Source organism: Aythya ferina (genome assembly GCF_964211825.1).
Source record: "Aythya ferina genome assembly, chromosome: 6".
NCBI lineage: Eukaryota > Metazoa > Chordata > Aves > Anseriformes > Anatidae > Aythya > Aythya ferina.
Window position 1 is genome coordinate 16,865,194 of NC_140303.1, and position 20,021 is coordinate 16,885,214.

General features: G+C 43.3%; 1 protein-coding gene across 3 annotated transcripts in view; it reads right to left on the reverse strand.

Moving 5' to 3' along the window:
- ITPRID2 (ITPR interacting domain containing 2) overlaps nt 1-16,359 on the reverse strand; it is a 41,809-nt gene extending 25,450 nt beyond the window's left edge. For 2 of the 3 annotated variants that reach the window (XM_084524798.1, XM_084524797.1), the window contains exons 1-10: nt 16,238-16,359; nt 15,812-16,084; nt 15,663-15,711; nt 10,381-10,430; nt 9,487-9,543; nt 6,888-6,924; nt 5,560-5,658; nt 4,839-5,047; nt 3,211-3,908; nt 59-131 (exon numbers count right to left, since the gene is read on the reverse strand). In XM_084524798.1, the coding sequence (XP_084380924.1) occupies nt 59-131; nt 3,211-3,908; nt 4,839-5,047; nt 5,560-5,658; nt 6,888-6,924; nt 9,487-9,543; nt 10,381-10,430; nt 15,663-15,711; nt 15,812-16,037 (1,498 nt within the window). In that variant the 5' untranslated portion in view covers nt 16,038-16,084; nt 16,238-16,359. Of the gene's footprint in view, nt 1-58; nt 132-3,210; nt 3,909-4,838; nt 5,048-5,559; nt 5,659-6,887; nt 6,925-9,486; nt 9,544-9,848; nt 10,014-10,380; nt 10,431-15,662; nt 15,712-15,811; nt 16,085-16,237 lie in introns of those variants that run through there. The other variant, XM_084524799.1, reaches the window with a different exon arrangement.
- Between the last annotated feature and the right edge of the window lie 3,662 nt (nt 16,360-20,021).

Sequence of the window (20,021 nt, forward strand, 5' to 3'; positions counted from 1 at the left end):
TCTCAGATTTCAGCATTTCAGAAAGGGAAGCAGTCTCAGCACGCTGCTGTCTACTCACCTTTCCTTGGCTTGGTCACTGCCAGCTGGTGGGAAGCTGGAACGTGTGGTAGATCTCCCTCTGTACTCTGGATCTATAGGGAACAGAAGATGAATATCGTCAGGTCAACTGGAATATGTTCCTGTGCTACTCCAGACTTCACCAGGGTACTACTTCTGGAAATACTTCTGTTGTGTCTTCCACAAAACAGGAAGATAATGTATGCAAAGACATGTAGATTTCAACTGGGAAACTTAAAACTAAATGAAAATTAATCCTCTTACTTAATCACTTTGTGAAACAGCCTTATTAAGAAGGCAGTTCATAGACAACTTCTCAAATGATGAAAAGAATATGCCTAAAATCTCAACAGGAAGGCCTTTGTTTAGTTCAAAAGCTATAATGCATTTTATTTTGGGGCAACAAACGGAAACCTCATGGTTCACATGCAAGTCTACATGCACAAAACCCCCAATGCAACTACCCCCTAACAATCCTCTCTAATGGGCTGCCTGCCTAGTTTCAAAATTACAAGACAATGACATTTTTGTTTCTAATTTCAATTAAATTAAAAATGCAAAATCAGCATAGTAATAGTTTAAAGCCCAAATTAGCATTTGGCTAAAGAAGATACTCTGTCTGCATTGATATCATATGTATAGCAGCCACAAGAGTGCATTTTCTCAATTAGAGGGATTTTGAGAAGTACTTGGCCTGAACTTTTCACCATTAATAAGCAAACAGCATTACTCTTACACAATAAATTGGAAGACTTATCCTTTAGGAGACAAAGGCTGTTTTTCAGAGGTAAATGATTATTTTGCCCAAATGCAGGGGAGCACAGAAGGGGCTTACCAAATTAAAAATCAAAACAAACAACAACAACAACAAACAGGAACAGCAAGTAATCTTACAAGCCCTTTGATCACATCGGCCTTCCAGGAAAGATGTCTTGATTTCCTTAAGCCTCCCAGTTTCCGATGGCTAAATTTGCTTCTTCCAAACCACCAAGCCTCTTCTCACCTAAATACCTTCCACCTTCTGTCCTTGGCTAGGAGACAGCACCCCGGCCGTATCAGTGGCACCACTAGATGAGCGCGCAGAAGCACTCCCCTCTCCTCCCGTCCCTTCAGCCAATATCAATGCTGGTAAATGACCTTCGTGGTTCTAATTGGCCATTTCAGGAGAGGGACTCTGGGGGAAATCCTGCCCTGACTCACCCCCACAGCAGCTATCTTCACAGCGACAGACTTCCTAAGGGCACTCAAACCACCAAGGCATTTGTCGGCATGCAAACAGCTTCCTTGATATATCTGTCATCTTTCTTAGGCATATGAATGCACTCCAAATCAAGAGAAGAGGGTGGGAGGAGTTATTTTCACTGTTTCTAGTACAGTTTATTGTTCATTAGACCCTGCTTAGAGATGAACAAAAATAAAATCAAGCTGCCAGGTATTGTTCTAAAGTTTCATTATTAAAGCTGAATCCCTCCTGCCAGGGATCTGAAGGCAGTTGATATGTATATATTAGATTGCGTAAACGAAATTCACCACAACTCCATCCCACACCACATGTCTTCATGCCAAAACAGCTGTGTTTATGTACTGGCATGACTGCAAAGTGTGTCAACCAAAACTCTGCAAATGCATTGCATCTGGCTTGTGCAGAGTTTGGTAAGCCTTCTTCCTTCCATAACCCCTTATAGTCTAACTTACCCTGAAAGAAAATTCTGTGTTTTTTGTTTTGCTTTTAAAGTTGTTTCAACTTCACCTAAAAGTGCCAAAATCCAGTTTTCTCCTCTGAGATATATAAAACTAGTCCAACAATTGAGAATGCAGCAAAAAGCCATCACCACTCACACTCCTCCCATTTTGCCAGCACAAACATCTGTACACAACAAACTGGATCAAGAAAATTATGCAGCTGAAAAGTAAGCCAGGAATTATTTGAATAAATCAAAATACACCAAGTTTCTTTTCCTCCCTTCAGCTGGATCAATCTTTTGTTCTCATTCCGTAGATGGCTACACAACAAGGGGGTGATGGCACACAGGCTCAACAAACGGCAAGAACTACAAGAGGCTAGATTACCTCTTTCTGTTCAATTATGTGTCTTCAACTACAACATCAGTTGATCTAGAAGTTGATCAAAAGTCTGCAGTGCAAACACTGCACTAGGCAATATCTGCTAAATTATCACTTTGCCATTCACTGTAAAAATCTAAAGCTTTCTATTGGACTGTTTTCTTCACCCATTTCAGCACAGAAATCACCACCCTTCATTTTACATATCCATTTCACATAAATGAAAAAGTTGACTTATGGATTGTTAACATCAGACACTTCAAAATGTGTCCACAAAACCATCTGCTAATTTAAGAGAGCTCTTGTAATACAAAGTGTGAGTCTATGCAAAAATAAAAAATAAAAAATGAATTTTTTAATTTGTAGGCTGCACGTTTACTAGCCTAATAAGTGAATTACTTAGAGGAATCTGGGTATTAGAATCCCTTTGGGATAATGATCAATCAAAAAAAAAAAAAAGGATAAATGCATTTACGAAGTTAAAAGGCAGCTAGTAAGAATTTTTTATCTGAGCCACTGCCAAAGGTGCATCGAACAGCGAGTTTCATCATATTAATTTCTAGAGAACAAACACAACCACATACAGTAGATTGCCATCAAAACCAAAACCGTGGGATGAGCACCTTACCCTACATGACAGCACTTTTCACTGTCTTGCTCAATCCACAAACATATTGAGTTTACTTTTAGGTAACAATAAATAAAGATTAACAGTTAGCAATCTACAAAGGCTTTTTTATATATTGAGTCTAACCTAGGTCTATTTCCACAAGAAAAGATCGTGTTAAGAATGGAAAAGTTTTTAATAGGTTTTGCCAGTGACTGTAGTTACCTGCGCCTGATGAAAAGAAGAATGAGAACATTCACTCTGACTTTCAGAAACAACATCATCGTCAACAGCATTATTTCAATAAGAGTATCAATTAGCACAGCCTACCAAGAGAAAGTGACAACTGTCCTATCATCCAGAGAATGTAAAGCATTCCTGGAGAAAACACTGTCAACTGCACAGGAGGGAACATTCCTCTGCTGGCAGCCAGCAAGTTATGTAAACTGTATGTGAAAACAAAGTCATATATTTCCACCTACCTCTTCCATCTCAAAGGAGTCTTTCTGCTGAAGCATGAGATTCATTATGGAGGGGTTTGCAAGGGGAACACAGGGTGATGCCACAGGAGGCCTTTGTGTCGGGGCGCTGCTTTCGGACGTGCTGCTGTTGGACGTGTTGGAACTGCTGCTGAGGTTGGAAGAGTCCAAAAGACTGGATTCTTCACACAGTCTGTCCTGGGGGTTTGCCAGCCTGCTATTTTGCACATCTGCCGCAGGCACAGTATTCTCTTGCTTATCATCAGTTCCAGCAGGCAGGCTTGCAGGTTTGTGAGCATCTGTAGCATTCATCAGACTACTGGCTATCTCCTCCTTTACAGTAGCCAGAAAAGAGGGAGAGTCTTTCTTCTTAGAGTGTTTTTGTAACTTAGATTCATTTTTAGCATCATTTTCCTCACTCCCTAGTTCAGCTGGACTTTTCCCTTTTTCAACAGGTGAAGCTATAGGACAGCCACTACTATCGGCCTGCTGTGCACTGCACAGATTGAGCTTAGACAAAGTCTTCATTAACCGACTGGCTGTATTGCTGCGATTTAGAGGGGGAGGGCTGGAAGCTTCTTTGCTGGAAGACACTGAGTTCATACTACCAATTTTCTGCAAAGGAGTCCCAGAGACTTGAGAATACAAGGAGGAAAAAGCGTTGGCCACAGTAGTAAGCACTTCAATCTGGCGAAAACGACCTGCACAAGAACATAACGTAAGGCAGAGCTTAAGAGGACCTTTGGTGTCATCACAGCTCAGAATTGCTGATCTTTACATCATTGTACAAACTGGCAGTGATAGCTCTTTTCTTCATATCTGAAGAGGGAATTTTCATCACAACCTGCATTCACCCACCCCAACAAATACCTATTTATATCAAGAGTCCCAGGGATGGACTGAACACTGTCTAGTCCAGTAAGCTGAAAGTGATACCACACAGTAAAAAGAAGTGGAAGAAAAATTTTGCAAGACTGTTTGGTAAATGCAGAAGGAGAACAGCATGGAAAGTCTTCACAAAGTAAAAAAGAGACATGGGTACACAACTGCAAGCTAGTTTACAGAGTGCTGGCAGGAAAAGTGTTACTTGGATTGCTCCGTCCATCTACAAAGACAACAGGACATTTCAGCTATGCCCTCATTTCAGAAATGCTCATTCCTGACCTAACAAAGCTCCTGTCCAAGTCAATAGCAATACTGACAGATTTCACCAACCATAGAAGTAGGTCACTGCCGCCAGCTTTCAAAAATACCACATGGATACTGAAGAACACAAGAAAAAGACGGGTATAGCTATTTGTTTTGGTGCTCTAAATCTACAACAGAAGACAAACTTGGAAGAAAGAGACGGGAATGAAACAAAACAGAAGGCAATATACATTCTACGGGATACCCTTCATTTCTTTTCCCAACTATAGATCTCTTTCCTTCGTCCCAAGGTGTCATACACTGATGGTCACCTCTTACCACATTTAAAACCAAGCTAGAAAGTCATTACAGCTTCTGAATGGAATTTGGCTTTTAAACTGTACGGGGGTTTTGCCAGAACACTAGATATAAGACCTTCTTTTGAGATTGTTTACACAGTTAGAAAAAAATAAAAATAAACCTTGCTTCAAAAACATACTTACTCGTCAAAGCAAAATTTGGATTTTCCACTTCCATGCGCTGCATCTGGGCATTCAAAAACACTTTGATATCTATCCCTCTGGCAAATGACGATGAATTAAAAAATCTTGCTGGAATTTTTGAAGCAATATCTGGTTCATCTCTTCCAAATCCAAGGTTATAGAGCACTTCTTCAGGATCTTCCTCATAAAGCTCCAGTAATTCAGAAACACTAGACAAATGACAAGATGTTTACTGTCTATGTCTGACACAGTGCCTTCTGTCCAACTACTAGTTCAGTCCACTAGCAAGCTTTGTCTATTGAACTTTTGACTCCTAAAGCTCAGACTACTTTAGGAAATAATTTTGGAGATATCTGCATCTGAAGTTTTGGTTCACACCACCAGAGACATCAGCCCCAACACATCTCAGATCCGATACTGTTATTTATAAAGTCAGCCCTTCCTCTGCAGAGCTCCAATTTTGAAGTGCCATTTAAGATTTCAAACATTTCTAAAGCTTAGGACTATCCGTAAGTATTTACTGCAAACCACAACTGAAAACAAATAGCAGTTTTTCAAGCAACCAAATGAAAATTCCCTTCTCGGCTACTAAATGCAACAATGCATATAAATCAAGCCAAGTCCGTTTAACTTAGGAACAGAAGAAGTAAGTTTTGCCAGCAAAACAGAGCCAAATTCCACTGAACTGCGCCATGACCTTCAAAGCATAGCACTCTTTTACCTTGAAACAGTTGCACTGCTTTTTCCAGAGCCGGTGGAGTTCATACTTCTCCCCTTCTGGTGGAACTGAAGCCTCCTCTCCTTCGCCAGCATACCATTGCTGTCAACACAAATGGACAGGACCACTGTGATAAACCCCTTTTGTTCGGGGATTTGATTCTCCGTCTCAGAGTGGAGCTAAGTCTCCAATGCTGCTGAATTTCTCTTTCCCCGTTCAGCGTTATCTGGTTTATATTAGCCATGTCACTTATTGAAATACAATAACAAAAGCGAGCCCTGGGACGCCTCAGTAAAAACGTATGTAGACTCTAAGTATTTGAAGGCAAATGCAAGCTGAGAAAACAAACCCCGATCTCCCCTGGCTGCCCCACCCTCCCCGATCCCACCCTCCTCCAGCGAGGAAGCCCAGCCTCGGGCAAGCTGCCCTGCCCTGCCCAGCCTGCCCCTGCCCAGCCTGCTGCCTCCTCAGGCAGGACCACCCGGCCCTGCTGCCGCCCTCCCTCACCCTTGGCTGCACCCGGCAGGCTCCTGAGGAAAGCAAAGAGGCTCCAGGCTGGAGGAAACGGAGCAAGATGAGCTCCAAGAGGGAGTGCGGGCCAGTTTCTTTCCCAATCCCAAGCTATTTCCTTCCTGTGTCTGGAGAAGCCTGCTCAGTGTTAGCTGGTACCTCGGGCTCAGACGTACTGTTACGTACTCTTAGGGACAAACCTGCCAAGGGGGAATTTTACCATGCAAATCGTACTGCGCACACAGCAGAACAACCACAAAGAAACCAAAGGTGAGAGGATTCACCTGAGAGCACATTTACAGAGCCCAGCTAAGGAGGAGCAGCGAGGCTGTGCCAGTGTTTGCTGGAGTCCCAGCAGGGGTTTTATTTACAGTACATTTAATTCAGAAGCTATCCCCATAAAGCAGGAGCTTCTCCTCTCTAAGTCTTTTTCCCTACTCCCAAAGGACACCTGATCTGACAGGCAAAAACAGAAATGGTGAGGGATCAGTGAGCTAAAGAAGGTAAATCATACCACAGTTACTCAGATCTTGTTTCTCTGTGTCATTCCCATCCCCTGTCATCCCCCAAAACTACTTCACGTCTGCTGGAATAATTAAAATCTGCTTTTTTTTTTTCTGCATTTCATATTGACTATTTCTGTGCTATCTAGATTTTCTCTTTCCTTCTCACATAGACTGGCAGGACCAGAAGAGCTTTAGCTCTGGGGTAGCCTTCACGACATCCACTGCACCCTCTCCACCTCTCCCTTCAATAATATTTCTCTGAAGTAAATAATAAATATTTCTCTGAAGTAAAGAAATAAAAAAAGGGACATTTACCATGTTTCCATTTGGGTATCACTTCGTAGATGATTAGCTGTAGAGAAACAAGAAGTTGTTATGCACAAAGCTCCTCACAATTACACTACCCACAAGTGACATGAAAAAGTAGCCAACAAGCGCTTCTATGAATACTCCTGCATGTGCCAGATTTTTCTTTCCATATAAATATGATTGTCAAGTGTTCCTAGTTTACAGCTGATATAAAGACAATCTGGTTTATTCAGGCTTTGTCTAAAATAAAATCTCACACGGACTCATGTTTACTTGCCGTAATGAATCATATTAACTTGAAGTTTTACATGCATTAAGTTGGCAATTGTTATATAAACAGACAATTTATTGCTTTGCAGTTGAAGACATGATTACCAGCTGAAGGGGGAGGAGGAGGAGATGCAGTCATGTGAAGATTGCTCAGCTAGAAGAGAAGAGCAGCTGGTGCCCATGGCCAGGTACAGAGACTGTGTGCGTGTCCTTAAACCAATACAGTTAACTCTTGGTGGGGGCCGGGCCCTGGCTCTCCAAGCTGTGCAATGCATAAACCAAAGCTACACCAAGAAGGGACTCTTGAGGAGGCCAGCCACCAGATGCCAGGCACCTGGTCACCAGCCCCCCTGCGGGGAACCCGGCCCTTTCTGAAGCTGCAGCAGCTCAGCTCCACACGTCAGCACCCCAGGCAGCATTATTCTCCTACAACATCAACACCCTGTCAAAGAAGAGAGCTGAGTCCCAGCCTTAAATTATGAGTTCCCCCAAAGAGGCGACTCAATATTAACAAACTTGCCACAGAAGAGAGGCAAGGAGCGCACATATGTCATAGCAACCCTCGGAATCAGCTATGGAAAGAGCAAAGGTATGTCAAATGCTGCCAGGAAAACCCTGCATCTAAACTCGCTGTGCCTCCAAGGGAAATGTCAGCAACGGGGAGTAAAACATGGAAACCTCACCACCTCCCTTTTCAGAGACATAACGAAGGAATTTAAATATATACAAAATGCAGAACATGCATTTTTTTAAATATCCTTGCATATAATATGAAAGCAAGCCTATCTACATGGATTAATTGTTGACTAGTTCTAGCTGCTGGACCATGGATTTTAACAGCTCAGCAGGGTGCTGGGCTTACGGAACTCTGTCCAGTGCCCTCCACGCCATTCTTACAGGGCTCTGGCTTCCAGCAGCCAGGCTCTCTGTATGACAGGGCACGCAGCGCTGCTCCAGGCAGCTCTGTTGTCCCGTTGTTCTCTCACAGAAGCAAAGCCCCACAGAAACACCCCTGTCCTTGCACATGGAAATGAACCAGCAATTCTAGCACTGAGACCATGTTCATCTGAAAAGGAGGGAAACGACTCTCTGCTCCCCAAGAGCAGAAATCCTTGAGAATGATGAGGGGAAAAATTGAAATTTAAAAAAAAAAAAAAAAAAAAGTGACATGATTTTCTAAAATGTGCTGACTCCCATATTCTTAGTCACATGCTCAGATCTTGGATGATTGTTAAAAAGAAACTTTTTCTATGAAATCTTCACACTGCTGGCAATCTAACAAGCGGAAAAGACTGACAGAAAAAAATAAAATTAATCCTGTTTAATCTATTGCAGTAAGTGAGTAAGTTACTGCTTCTCCATCATTATCAGATCAACTGTTTTCCTCAGAAGTCTTGAGTCTTTAAATATTAAAGATACTTCCTTCTCCAGGCTGTGTCCCAATACTTCAAAATCACTAGCAAGGCAGCTGTGGATAAAGCGGCTGTCTACTACACAAGTTCTAACATTTTCTAAAAGCTGTAGTTGAAGAAACACTGAAAGATGAAGGTTGTTTTTCAAATTTATTTGACCGATAACAGATACAATCTTAGAGCTCCTATCCTGAAGATACCACTGGCACCCAGTTTGAGAAACTATTTTGTGCTATTTTATTTCAGGATCTACTGTTAGAAGTTTTCTGTTAGTTGGTTTGTGGACACCTCTACCCCACGATGAACAGAGGAAGCTATGGAGGGAGGCTAAACCAACCAAGACTAGCCACATCTCCTTCCCTTTAAAAAGGGAAAGAGAAAGAAAAGGAAGGCATCTAACAATGGCAGAATATATAATATGCCTGATCCAAATTACTTACTCAGCTTTGACATTTTTCATTTTTAAAAGCATTTAGCTCTTAATGAGTTTGCCTTGTGGCTGACAGAATTTCATTTCTCCTTTCAAAAGCCTGCACTTGCCACTCCCAAGAGTTTCAGTGGAAGTGGGGCATGCACAACTGTCAAGAGGAACCCATGGACAAGAACAACACGTAGGGGAAAACACTTTCACACAGCTCCAGCAAGTACTCTGGGCTGTGCTGCAGCTGTGGGCTTTAGCATGTGAGGGCAGAAGGAACTCAGGGCTGACTCTGACCTTCAGGTTAGACCAGGATGTTTAACAAACACAATATTCTTATAAACTCAGAAAGCGTATCTACTTGCATTCTCCTATGTGTTATGTGCTGGTTTTCTAGTCAGCTTTACTTTAACCTAAAAGGAAATGCTATCTTTCAAAATAAAAATCAGATGACTGAACATGATTCTTTTTTTGATAGAAAAAGTCATAATCCTGCCACACCCACCTTCGGCTCCCAGGGATAAGTCATCTTCAAAACTTCCTCCATTTCTCACCAGCATGCCTGAAAATGTACAGTTAGCAGTTCAACAACTGTAATGCTGCAGTGTTTTCTTTTTAACAGCTTAACTAAAGGTGTTAGCAAAACACTTCAGTTGATACAACAGGATATAACTAGACCATATTTGCAATCCCTGCATTAGTCATACACTAAAAATGCACAAAGAAGTTACATTTGAGAACATAAAAAAAAAAAAAAAGAAAGAAAGAAAACAACTACAGCACTGTTTTAACTTTATGCCCAGAAACATCCCCAAATCAGATTGCAAGCAAATTAATTGCAAGTACAAACCTAGGAGTATTACCCACCATATCTGTTCCTTCTGCTGCTACATTAGCCTCCAGACCTCTTACCAGGGGGATCCAAAGTTTGAGTCCAGGTTAGGCATTCCCCTCTCTCTCTCCCTATCCCAGATTAAGAGTTCAAGCAAAGACTCCAGAGACAGCCAGTAACTCGTCTATGCTGTGTCACTACCTGCAAATTCTCACTGTACTTTGAACTTTAGTATTCGGACCTGCTCAGATAGTAAAATTTTCAGGTGTGGCGACCTGACCTATTAGATGCGGAGACTACCAAATGCTCGCCAGCTCAGAGATAAAACTCCTCATTCTGCTTTTTTTTTTTTAAAAGGCTTACTAAACTCTCCAGAAAGACTGAACAGGGATCTTTACCCTCCTTTCCTGAGTTTCTTAGGCACAACTGCTTCTAAGTGAGAATAATTCAGCAAGGCCAACTAGACTGTCATTTGTGCCACTGTTAAATTGCCGAGGTCTCGGGTGAACATACACAAGAGCTTGCTTCTCAGAAAAAAAGATCTCAGTAGGTAAAACCTTTCCTTACCCTTCAACAGAGGATTGCTCTGCTCATCCAGGGAGGCTCCCAGAGGCGTTCTGAAACCACAGAAGAGATTAATACCAACTTAAAAACTTGCTGCTTCATGTCCTTCCTTACAGCGTGCAACAAGCTTGTGATAGCAGCGGTTGTCCCTCCCTCCGCCCCCAGAAAGCACAAACATATGAGGACTGGCAATAACTTCCTAAGCAATCCCCAGCCCTCTGAACAAATAGGCTTTGTAGGGAAAAACAACAAAACAGGTTGATAACGACTGCAGTACTAAGGCACGAGCTGGTGTCAAAGCTTCAGGGCCAGCAGCCCTCTCTCAAGGAAAATCATAGAATTCTGAGCAAAACACCCAAAAACCAAGCATGGGGTTTGAATGGACTAACACAATCTCATTTATATGATAAAAACCTTACCCATTTTCTACAAATTTAAAACTTCTTACCATAGATTTACCTCAAGCTTTGGAGAGAGGGGTGAAAAACTGCATTTACTGATCAAAAAGAAGATAAAAACGTAGATAGCTATGTCAGCTGTCACTTGCCAGTGATGGCATTTTATTGACTCTTTATATTAGCTCTTATTTACATGATATCTGATATGGCTATTCCTTGAAAGGCAGTAGATTTTTCAAATCCCACTGTGTCCAAAATTAGCAGCAGAAACCATGCAAGTAACAGGTCCAATCCCTTTCTGCACTCTCATTAAATTTATTTACTTTATCTGGGTATTTCTTTGTCTTGTCTCTGAGAGATTTCTAACTAAAAAGACCTGTCACTGTTAAGTAGTGCAGCATAATACTCAAAGTCCAAAACAAATTCAGAAATATAACACTCATAAAGAAGGAAAAAGCGGATGATTTATGTGCCTATATTATGTATGTTTCATTTGGGTTTTTAATTAGACAAATACATAAACCTGCCCAAGGAACTTGAGGCAAACAGTGCTCTGATACAGTATTTGTTTTGGTGTCATGGCCAAATTAAGCAACAGAAGTTTGCATCTGCTTTGTAACAGACCTTATACTTTACAACTCTCCCCCCGCCCCGAAAATAGTTCAGTTTCCCCATGCAGCGCGCTGATAGGAAGCAAGCTCACTTTGATGTGTCTTTTGAAAAGCAAAGAAAAGGCACTGCAGCAAGAGGCCAACTCAAACAGCAGAAGCAGCTAGGTGCACCAATGTGTTGCAGGTGACAGGACAAGGTCCACAGAGACTCAGTCTCCTGGATTTCTGTGTAGGTTTTGTGTCAGGGTTTCAAAGAAGTTAGGGCAGGCCGTCTAGGCCCTTCACACTCCAGCCAGCCCTGTGCTCTGTGGTTACAACCGAGCCCCCTGCTCGCACTGTGGCTATAACAGGCACCTTCTCCTTCTCCCTCCTGTTCCCTGGTGGCTACTCCAGCACCTCCGTCTTTTCCATACAGAAATGTGCTGCTGGTCAAGCTCAGGGCTGCATGAACCAACTGGCAGAAAGCAGTGAAAACAACCACTGAAGCTGGCATTTCTTTCAGAAGTCAAGCCCGTCAGCGCTGCAGCATATTGGTGGCTACAGAAAAAGCAGCTCTGTCCGTCTGCTTCCCTGCTCACGCTCCTGCACACACATACAGCTGCACTGCATCCCCTTCCTTTGGAAAATCTGCATTTAAGAAGCAGGTGAGGCACAAATTTAAACAAGGGACAAGCACCCACACCAAAATCCTTGTGAACAACAGCAGGAGCAGCTCTGCTTCTTGGTGTAGGACTGTTTTCCAGTGGCAGCACCCTTGAGCCAGCTCCCCAGAGCTTGTCCCCAGGCACCCTGTGACAGGGATGGTTTGGAGGCCACTCCATGTGAAGGAGCTCCAGAGGCACAGCCACAGGCCCTGCCACCTTCATGTGGGGACACGGGGGAGAGAATGGAGGGGCCTGGGAGCACCCCAGCATTGGGAAAGGCTGGAGTCAGGGGCCACTTGGGCCAAGGAGCCCTGCAATTTTTCATTTGCATTCCCACGTGGATGAGTCACACATTTATTACCATATTGTACCAATGACTTAATTCCAGCGGCGGTGTATGCAGGAGTGGGAGGTTCATCCCACTGTGTCCCGGGACACAGGTAAGAGGGCGCTGTGCAGGGCCTGCGTAGGGCCTGGGGCTCTCCCCAGTCCTGCAGCCTCAGCTGCCACTGGTGGCAGGCCGCCTGCATGAGCAGTACGAGGGTTTTGCACGGTGCTGGAAATGCCATTTAAACCTCCGCTTTTGCAGCCTTACTTGAGTAGGAGCAGTGTTTATTTTAAAATTGAAGCAAAAAAACCAAAACCTCTTCTTTCTGAGGCATTTCAAGAACTCATTTCCTGTGTATCTACAGGAGATAGTTCCTAAATACCTCCGACACCCCCTGTGCTACTGGAGGAGTTTAAACTTACGGAATTAAAGTAACACACACCACCGCACAGCTGACAGACATTTCTCCTTTTCTATCAGTGTAATACAAACACTTTCTCTTCCCATCTTAGTTCAACAGGAGTTAAAACTGGAAGTTTTTGCAAGCTTTCTCATTGCTTCAAAATGCCTTGTCAAGCTTCTGGAGGAGAGAAAAGTCCCTTTTTCAAAGGCACGCGATTCCCAAAACATGAGCAAACCGGAAACTTTGGGTAACATCTGACATTTCTGAAGCCTCTGTAATTCTTATCACAGTGTGATACATGCTTGCTTTTCTTGTTTTGCTGCCTTTTTCTTTTATTAGTATTTTTTTTCTTTAACAAAGTTAAAAAGCATGGGATACAAGTAACACTCATCTCTCCTCCAAAGCAGATGTGAAACAGATATGCCAAGCAACATGAGCTCCAAACTGCTAACAGGTTTAACACAGGACAAATAGTAACTCTTTTTATCTAACTTATAACACCATTGATGCTTTTGGAAACAAACGAAGGAGTAAATCTTATAAGCAGATCTGTTTATGCAGTGGGTTGATAATAATTTTTTTGTGCTACTGCCAACTCAAACCAGAAAATGGGATTTGAAATGTGCCAATTTTATTCTAATGTACTTTTCACAAAAGCTGATATAAACTCAGACAAAATGGGAATGACTTTTTAGAAAATATGTAACAGAGAAAATACTTTATTTTAGTAAATGAATGCTTGTTTATAGTAATGGTTATATTTTTGTAGCAGGGCTAACTTGTAAGAAAGCAGTTGTGTGATAGACCAGAAACAGATCAGTTTGCATACATTCCCCACACTTTGTAGCAAACAAAGCTCCACGGCAAAAGCAGTGTTATTAAATAATAATTATCTTGGTTGAAAACAATCATAAGTTTTCACAACTGTTGTTTTCAAGTATTCTTTTTATAAACAATAGCATAGTATCTATAGGGCTGTTCTGACACCTTTTACACTTTCCTCTTTTCATACATACATTGTTATCAGGAGTCAAGCAGTTCAGGGTTTCTGTACATACAGTCATGTTATAACAATGTAAGTTGAATAATCATTTTCCTGCACGTATCTAGCTACTACTGCTCCCATGTATACCATATACATAGAAACTAACCCACTCTGTGATTTTAAAACACAAGGAACTGTGTGCTACTTCAGGCAGCTGAGATCGTACCTCTCATATGATATGAGCAGTATCTGCGTGCCCTCTGCATGCTACAGACTCAGAGGCTGACTCCAGCTCAGATATTTTGGTTTAAGAGATCTTTTAAAAAAAACAATTCAAATGTTATCTTTCTGATGAGACATAAGATTCTTCTGAAAATATTTACAACAGTATAACTACACTTTAAAAGACTTCTGTGAAAGGGCCACAAAGGGTTTCACAGAGAAGCATTAGCTAAAGCTTGTGTCTCTATATCAGCAAAAGGCTAAGATACAGAATTTGAGTGTAAAATAAGATTCCCACATTTCGTGAATCAACTGCGAGCAATGCATACACATTCCACTGAAGCGCTGGGAGCTGGTTTTAACAACAGATTGCTAGAGGACACGAATAAAAGAGCAAACTCTGTATTATTATTCAAGATTTGTGACCATCAATTAGCTGTTTGTTCTGCACATTTGCAATAGTGTGCTATTCCTTAAATTATGTACCAAAACGGAAAGGACTACAGTGCCAGGGAAGGTTCTAGACAAAAATCCTGCAGATACTGAGAAAAGCGCCACAGCCACATTAGCAAGCATTTCTCCCTCAAGGGCCTCTTCCCCCTTTGGTCCTTCGTTTTTTCCTCTCCCAACTCAAAAAATAGTTTTCATAAAGCACCAAATCTATAAAATTTATGGACATGCTTCATTAGACTTTCAAGGATATACTTCTTTAGGTCTAATTTCAGGTAAATTCAGAAAAATCTTCTCCCATTTTTGCATTTTGGGAGAACAGCTTGTCTGGTTTGAACATTGGATTTTGGGGTACAGCATGATTTCAAGACTCTTGCTGCCAACACCCCCTCCCAAGGCACGGCCTGGAGCGATTGTGAAGAAAACTACACTGAGGACACTCCAACCACAATGAAATCCTCACTTCAGTTACAGAAGTAAGCTCAGCTCAGCCGCTTACTGGATCAAAAGATCATAAAGGCACAGCTAATCTTAGAGGTAAATCTTCATCTTAAAGTAGCTGCACTCAAAAGAAGGGGAGATCTTGAAATTTTGTTAACTACTGTAAAGCTAATTGTTCACTTCTCCTCACCAGCCCTGGCTCCAAGGGCTGCTAGAACTGAATGGAGAAAAAGACAGGAGAGAAGCAGCTGCAACGGGATGTAGCATTTATGCTTTTATGTGACCGAGGCTGAAGAAAAAGTACTGCAGTCAGCCTGCTCTAAACACCCACAGCGTATTTTGTAACAGCACCAGAATCACCTCGAGTTAAGGAAGTCGCTCCATACGGTAGCAGACTGACAGAGACTTGGCTAAATCCAGCCAGCCTATGTTGCACTGCTCCTGCAGACCCCTAAGCACAGAGGCCACTGCCACATAAGCAGTTTCTTTAAAGCTGGAGCAAGAACCGGGCAACAGGCAAGGCATTAAGCTGGAGCCCCTCTGCGGGGCACTGAGCAGCTTCCAAAACAACGCTGCCTTCCTCTCCCGAGCCGAGTTGCTCCCCTGCCAGAGGACTTCAGAAAGTCTGCAGCCTCCCTGCATGTCACACTGAGAGTAAAGGTGCCCAGTGGCAGCTCGTCCCCCTCCCGCCCTGCAGCAGCACCGCTGCCAAAGCCCGCTCTGCATCCCGGGGTGCAGACGCCCCCCAGGGAGGTGGGTTCGCCCCCCGCAGCAGCAGCAGCAGCAGCAGCGGCAGCACCCACCTGCAGTCCTTCAGCCATATCGCGATCTTCTCGTTGGGCACGCTGTGGCCTGCGGGCAGAGCAGGAGAGAAGAGCCAGCAGTCAGCAACCGCCCGGCCGTCGGGGGCGGCCCCTCGGGGGTCCCCGGCCCCGCCGCCCCCCGCCCTGACCTGCTTCTGCGGCCGGCGGCAGCTTGCCGCCGGCGTGGTCCTCCTCCTCCTCCTCCTCTTCCTCGTCGTCTTCCTCCTCCTCCTCCTCCTCGCCGCGGGCCAGCTCCGCCGCCGCTGCCGAGAAGTCCTCCGCTTCCGACGCCTGCCAGGAGTCCCGGCTCTTGGCCCAGGCCTTCCTCTTCTGGGTCGCCCCCTGCCACTCCTCCGCCGCCGGAGGCTCCTCCATCGCGACGGCGGCTTCACGCCGGGAGGCGACCGCGGCTCGGAGCCACCCTGCGGGGAAGGGAAGGGAAGGGAAGAGAAGGGGAGGCGATGGGACGGGGCGGGAGGGGAAAGGAGCCGAGCCGTGCCGTGCCACCCGCACCCACACGCTGTCCCCCACCCCATTGCATCCCGTCCCGTCCCGTCCCGACCCGCGGTACCCACATATCGCGCGGCGGGGAGGCGGCGGCGGAGGCTGCGCCCGCCGAGGCTGCGGACGGCGGCGGCGGCGGCTGTGACTTCCTCATACCGCTGCGGGGAGAAAACCCGGCGGCCACGTGATGGCAGCGGGGCCGGCGGCAGCTCGCCTCCTGCCGGGGCCGTGCGGAGCCGCACCGCACCGCTCCGCACCGCACAGCACCGCGCAGCGCCGCGCCGACGGGCGGGGGCTCCCCCGCCGCACCCCCGGGGGTTGCGGGCTGCCGCTGAGCCCCGCCAGCTCACCCGCAGCCGTGGCACCTGGGAGAGAGAAGCCTTCCAGGTCCCTCTTACTGCTGGCTTCGGGAAAAGGTGCTGAATTACTAGGCTCACACAATACAATTTTTTATTTTTCTTTTTTCCCATCAAGTTTGGGCCATGTTCTGAGCCATGTCTGTTCCCAGCAAGGTGAGTTAGGGGCCCAGCCCCTGCCCCACACCACCAGACGCTGTGCTGTGGCTTCCTGCTCGACTGAAGTTTCACACGGGTGTATTTATAGCCCTGGAGTCTTAAAAACTGATTTTTCTGGGTTTGCTCATAAGAGCCTAGCACAGTGTTACTCTAGCTAATAGCCAATATTTCTGTTTTATGCATATGCATCCATAGGTATATCTGTTAAAAATGAATCTTTGAGGTTGGTACATTTGGCGAGAGCCGCTGCAGAATCCTGTGGGTGGTAGGAGCAGTGTGAGAGATTTCACTATCCGATTGTTTTGCTGCTTCTCAGGGAACACAATAGCTTCTGGGAAGTAACAGTTTCGTTGGCACAGCGAAGAGCTGAGGCTGAACAGTTGCAAGCTAAAAGCGGCTACTGTCTGCTGTGCCAATACATCCTTAAGGAGTTCTTAATCCACAAATTACTGACATTATTGCCTATAATTGCTTGTCTGTTGTGACAACACATATTCAAGGAATGTTTGAAATGTAATCAGCAGCCACTAGGTTTTCACAATGCAGTCCTGCAATGCCTGCCACATACGGCGTGGGCTCTCACTTGCACCTTTTTATCACGTCCCAGAAAGTTCCCTTTTGACTCTATATGGATAAGGATCGCACACTCACCATATTAAGTAGGTCTTCTTTCTATGGAAAATGTCTGGCTTCTCATTTCTTTCTCTACTTGTAACCAAAAAGTGATTTTGTTTTGTAATGAAAGCTCCTCTCACTTCAGATGGTGATTTCTTAGTTGTACTTCAAAGAAATAAGTGACTGGGGAAAAAAATCCTGTCAGAAATTCTTGTCACTTAAAACAGGCCAACTTGCTTTTTCCAAATTACTTTTGAAACTATTAAAATTGAAAATACATTAGCAGTAGCTAGATAAGAAAGAATTACTACAGCATAGATTCCTGAAATAGGTTTATAACCATAGCACCATACCAGTACTGCTTGGCATCATAATATAAATAAATAAATAAATAAATACATAAATATATTAATAATAATAATTAAAAAAACTTTTACATATGTCATCTGGGCATTGGACCTGTATACATAAACGTGTATATAAATATATATGAATACACACAGGTACAATTTAGACCAAGGTATCCTGCTAAATCAAATTACTGTCTTTTGTTCTTCAAAGAGTAAAAAGCTTTGAAGATGGTTTCTTTTTTTTTATTTCCCTGCAGAGGATTATTTCAGATACAGGATTATCTAAAAAAATAAAAAATAAAAAAATCATTCCTACATAATTCAAAGAGACATAAACAAGGCACTTCCACCACTTCCTCTGGGGACTCATCCCAGTGTCCAAGTTCACCATGAGTAGCACTTTCCTGCTGTGCTACAGTTATGCTTTCCTATGCTTTGGGCATGAGCAGACTGCTTTCCTGCTGGATCTGGGCATCAAGGGATCCTTCATTATTTCCCAGAGGGCAGAACCTAGCATCCCCCTGAAGGACAAGCTCAGAGCATACCAATACTGTGGCTAACACCCTGTTAAATGCCTTTTGACTGAAGACCTGTGAGTAATTTTAAAGGGTGGAACATTTAGAGGAATGATACTATAAGGAAAAAACAAACAAACAAACAAACAAAAAGCACTTCCATTGGACTTCCTAATTGCAGTGAGAACCAGCTCTCGACAAGAGAAGAAACTTCATGCTGCTGCCTAGTGTAGGTCTGATCTTGGGACAAGCAGTTCCCAGTCAGCAATATATCCCGACTACAACTGGATTTCAATGTGGTTGGTTTTTTCCACACAGAAGAGAGGAGGAGCTAACAAATAGTTCACCTTAACAAACATCATAACAAAAAGCATTCCTACATAGTAACAAAACTATGATAAATATTGTGCAGTTATTTGCTTTGGCAGGGTGTGTGTTCAAGAGCAAGAGAATGCAAAGAAACACATAGCATGGTGTCATGTACATCTTTAAAGTTTCCACAGCTCCATTTTAGTAAATGCACTGTGTTAAATTAAGCAATTTCTTTCTGAGTCAAGACTATTAAAAAAAAAAAAAAAGTCTACTTAGGCCTCTGTTATACTATAAATGAAAATGACAACCTGGCAAGATACCAGCAATAGCTATTGTGTGTCAAAGGAGAAAGGTCTTGTACTGTCTTTTGTGATATTCTGTGTTTGATGGCCCACTTCAGGGATGGGCAATTTGGTCTTCTGACTTCTCCAATACATATCATGCATCTGCAAATGAAAGCAAAAGGCTGGAGGCTCCTTCAAGGTGATGGCTGTTGGGAAGGTGCAGATATCTCTTCAAGTTGCTTTGGCAACTTCCTAGCTTCTCCAAGTGCATCTCAGCACCCTTGTCCTGTTTCTAGCAAGAGCAGAAGATCAACCAGCATTTTCTTGTGTCTCATAGGACACCCTCTATTTAGAATCACAGAATCATTAAGGTTGGAAAAGACCTCTAAGATCGTATTGTGTTAAGCCTTTTGAAATCCTTGTCTCTCTCAGAATACTGACAAAGCACTCCAGGAGCATCAGCCATTTTAGACCTTTGAGGATTTTCTTAACATACAAAAGGAAACCTTATTTTTTTTCATACCATCAAAGCTTGCAGGAACCTAAATCAAGTAACAGAAAATGTAATTTGCTAAGGCAGAACAGAGAGTCTCCTTGCACCCTATAAAATACACATGTTCCATAAAATACTAAATGAAAATGATGCTCATGAAACAACATAATGCATTTCATTTTTTAAAATGTTTTCTTTTTTTTTTAAATTATGTATTTAAAGTGAAATGTTGCAAGTTAAAGGCAATTGCATCTGGAGTGTCATTCCAGTATCTTTCTTTACAAAGAAGAAAATCCTATACTGGTTTGGAACCATTACTGTTACCAGACAGATGTTCTCTCTCAACCATATGGAATAAAAAGGATGGAAAATCATCTAGCAGTTTTACTCTAATAAATTAAAGTGTTCAGACAGTGTCTATAGCTTTACCAGTCATTTTGTTTATATAAGTGATATACATGATGTTTCTATACAGACTTTTTTTGTAATAGTAGTGCACTTTGGGCTCTTTTCAAACTTAATATTACCTGTTTTATAAAGTGACCCGTATTTCTAGGACCTCTTGCAGCAGAAGGAAGGAGGAAAAAAAACACTTCCGTTAGGGCGTTCACAAGAACTATAGTATAGCAAGAGGAAGTTTCTAAAGGAAGAGCCGGATATCTGTACTGAAGAGGATTACAGCTGCACCACCAAATCGGATGGAGGCAGTTGAGTCCAACTGTACATAAATGTATGAAAAAAAAACCACTCCATATAGAAGAGGAGAGAGTA